Source organism: Charadrius vociferus, unplaced genomic scaffold (assembly GCF_000708025.1).
Source record: "Charadrius vociferus isolate BGI_N301 unplaced genomic scaffold, ASM70802v2 scaffold1250, whole genome shotgun sequence".
NCBI classification, from domain to species: Eukaryota; Metazoa; Chordata; class Aves; order Charadriiformes; family Charadriidae; genus Charadrius; species Charadrius vociferus.
This window is the reverse complement of record NW_009646533.1, coordinates 13,102-16,784: the sequence shown is the minus strand read 5'-3', so window position 1 is coordinate 16,784 and position 3,683 is coordinate 13,102. Positions and strand designations below refer to the sequence as shown.

Here is a 3,683-nt window from a genome sequence, read left to right as displayed (position 1 = left end):
AGCGCACGGCTCCGGCAGCCGACACGCCGGGAGAGCGCGTGCACCAGCCGCCCCACCGACACGGCGCCGCGCGTTTGAGTATTCATCAGCAGCGAGGTTTGCCTTTAAAGACCAGGCACGAAAAATTTACTCAGGAAAAGAACCGCTACCAGAACGCCAACTGCTGCGACAAAAACCAATAAACTGGAGGAAACGCTCCACTCGGGGCAGATCCTCCAGCACCTCCGAGCACAACCGGACACCTTTCCGCCTTCCTCGCCGCTCCCCGTTGAGCCGCGGGACCGGAGGAGACACAGCTCATTTCAGCCCCAACAGAGAACTACTCTGGTTTTTTTCTTTCCGTCATCACCTTAATGGTCTTTTAATGCCTCTCCCTTCCCTCTCACAACTCTTTCGATCATCCGGCAGGACGCTCCTCCGACCTCGAGGAACCAGGCAGGGCTTGTAAGCGAGGGCTGCCCCTAATCTACCACCAGGCCTCTAAAAATCAGACAATATCAGGGTTCAGTCCCAAAATATGCGCTCAAACCTGAGCAGCAACACCATCCAATGAAAGCCTGTTAAGCCATCCCGGCACGTGCCCGGCTCCCACCAGCGTTGGCACCACCTACCTGGAAATACGAAGCCAAAAGACTTCGGTTAGGGATGAAACAAAATGGATGCGGCTTCGCAGGACCAACGTGCAACGGTGGCGTCGAGGCTCGGTGGAAAAAAAGCCTCCGAGGCTCTTAATAGACTCCTCCGCATCGGTCTTCGGTCTAATTTTAGAGAGAGGAGGCTTGGAAGCGCCTCTCCTCACACCCTCCAAATTCCAAATGCTGGTGCTGGTCTTCAGAAGGATTTCGGGCATATTCTGGATACCGTTATCACAAATAACCGGGTAACGTTCTGTGGCCAAGGGGCAGAGTTGCAAAACTTATCGCGATCCAAAGTTTAGCATTATCCCCCGTTCCTCAATGCATCTTAAATAATCCTGTCTTTGCGAGGGCTGAGAGTGAGCAATGAGAAGCCGTAAGTCGCATTTATATGAAAATCATAGAGAATAAAAAAGAAAAAAGTAATAAATCCCAGCACTGTAGCCTCTTCCCCGACCCACTTCCCACGGATGGGGACAGGTTTTCTGAGGTCTGTCCACTCAACGAGGCGCTTGATAAACCGAAAAACATCCGACCTGGGATAAACACCCACTCTGGTTTTGCACAAGAGCATTAAGGTGACAGGAGGGAATTGATTAATGACAGCAAGGAAGGCCAGTTTCCAGTTTAGGCAGGGAAAGGAGAGCAGGAAAACTTGGGACGCTGCGCTCGGCTGGCGATGTTCGAGGAAGGGCGACAGTCACCATCAGCCTCAACTGCTCCAGAGAGAGCTGGAAAGCACCAGGACAAGCACCAGGTACGCAGCTCCATTTTAAGGTGAGCTAAACTTGATGTCCATTCATTTCCAGCTTTAATTAAAAAAAAGAAAAAAAAAAAAAGGGGGGGGGCGGAACAAGAAGCACCACGCATCCACGGGCCACTGGCATACCTCCAGCCACGACGCTTTGTCGTCCAGCCCAACCGCACCGTGAGAGCGCAGGCAAGCAGGGATGTCCGAGCCCCCAAAAGCAAGACCCCCGACCGTCGCACCAGGAGGGTTGACGTCCCAATTTCAGAGTAATGCTCTTTAAGGGGAAAAAAATAATTTAAAAAAAAAAAAATTATCTCTTTTCCCAATGACCCAGATAAGCATTTCAACTCCTGCTCTCACAATAAGGATGTGCCACGGCAAAATGAGCCTCTCCCCAGGCAGACGCTCCACTGGGACACGTGCAAGAACAGCAGCTCGCTTTTCCACCGCTTTCCACGGAAAGGAAGAATATTTGTGATTTTCTTTTTTTTTTTTGAATAGCCGAATTACCTGAAATACTGCAACCCATCAAGAGAAATGACTTGAAGTCTATCTCCAGCAGTGGAGGAGAGAAACACGGGCTCATCGCAACATCTCACTTCCCAGGCCCCGTCACTCGGTACATCGCCCCGAGATGCTCCAAACTAACTTACGGAGCAGCGATACATCATCCCACGTGTTTTGGTTTTTTTTTTTAAAAACCCTGCAAAATAACCTACATGCAACCAAAAAAAAAGGCATGACAAACGAAACCCCAGCCATCTGTAACCGGGCTCCTCCGAACCACCTCGAGATTAAGGAGAAGAAATCCACAAAAAACCCCAAAACACGGCTTTCCACGGAGGGATCGCTCGCAGCACTGAGGAGCGGCGGAAGCAAATGGATCCTCAAACCGCGGCCGCGGAAAAGTACATTTCTTCTCCATCTTCCAGCGGCCGATCCAACGCTATAAAACTGCAGCGGCATGTGGCAGGGCCTGATAGGTTGAATTTCTGCGCGCGAGGTGGATAGCTTTACACGGGGATTAGATTTATGGCCAATCTCTTTTTTTTTTTTAAAAAAAAGAAAAAAAAAAAAAAAAAAATTTTTTCGTGGGTGCCGTGGTGCCTCGGCGCAAACACGACGCAGAGCCGCGTGTGTGGTGCCCGCACATCAGCAGCTTTAAACACCACCCAAACCAAAAGCTCCTTGTAAAAATAAAAGTCACTTTCCATGGGGTTATAAAAAAAAAAAAAGGATTTTTTTTTTTTTTTCCACATCCCTCGTTCTTGTTATTGCCAAAACGTTTTAAAAATCAGCAATTCTTACGCCCGAGCGGTGCAACAGGACTCCTTCCGAGCCGGGATGAGCGGGGCCGCTTGCCAAAGCTCCCCCCTCGCCAGGTCCCGAAAAGGGGCGAGTTATCCAGGGCGAGATATTCCCCTCCACGCTCAGGGTCCGGTGAGCGGTTTGGAGTTGGTGGAGGAGGGGAAAGCATAAAGCACAGCGAATTGTGGATTAACAGGGAAATAAATAAAAAAATAAAGCTTCAGCGATTGTTTTTCCTTAAATGCTGAAGGGAGCAGCGAGCGATGAAAGCAGCTCAGTGAATGACTCCGGGAAACTCCTCTCATTTAAACCCCCCCCCTCTCTGCATCTTCCGAGCGGTTGATCACGAGCCCCACGCTGCTCCCTCGGAAGAAAATATTGGCAGAAAAGACACTTTCAAGAGCATCTTAAGTTTAATTAACTCTGCCGAGTAGATATTTCTGCTCTCCCCCTCCTAGAAACGTTTGTAAGCAGGCAGTGATCCCTTGCCCGGCGCCGGAGCAGCCGGGAGCGCGGCAGGGAAAGGGATGCTCTGAGCGGAACCGGGTGCCATGGTCGGCGGGAGCCCGTTAGCCGTCGGAAGAGGAAGCCAGGCCGCTCTCGGCACGGGCAAACCGCAGCGCTGCAAAGATGGATGCTCCCTGTCAGCTGCACGTCACATTCGGTTTCACGCAGCCTCGTGATCAGGAAAAGCGCCGAAGCGAAGGTTGCACCTCGCGTTGAAGATCTTAACGGCTCGGAAACCAGGTCGCCGGCCCCGAGATGGGTCTTTTTTTGGCTGTTTCAGGAGAACCGGGAACGAAACAAATTCCAGGCACTGCTCCTAAATCACGGCGAGGCAGGGGGATCCCTACAGAGACCCCTCCAAGGGGGACACGAACCCCGTTTCGGATAAGGTCCAAACGCGGTGAAGGCACCTGAGGGTGCGGGGCCCCGGCAGCTCGACGGCTGCACCGAACTCCCCCGGCACCCACGCGAGCCGAAATCGG

At 51.8% G+C, this 3,683-nt stretch overlaps 1 protein-coding gene across 1 annotated transcript in view; it reads right to left on the bottom strand.

Annotated features, from left to right (window-relative positions):
• Positions 1 to 3,263: 3,263 nt before the first annotated feature.
• The window catches only part of LOC104286920 (DENN domain-containing protein 4B-like), a 12,787-nt gene continuing 12,367 nt past the window's right edge, over positions 3,264 to 3,683 (bottom strand). Inside the window, exon 15 of the mRNA XM_009885568.1 lies at positions 3,264 to 3,316. Within this exon, the coding sequence (XP_009883870.1) occupies positions 3,264 to 3,316 (53 nt within the window). The remainder of the gene's footprint in view (positions 3,317 to 3,683) is intronic.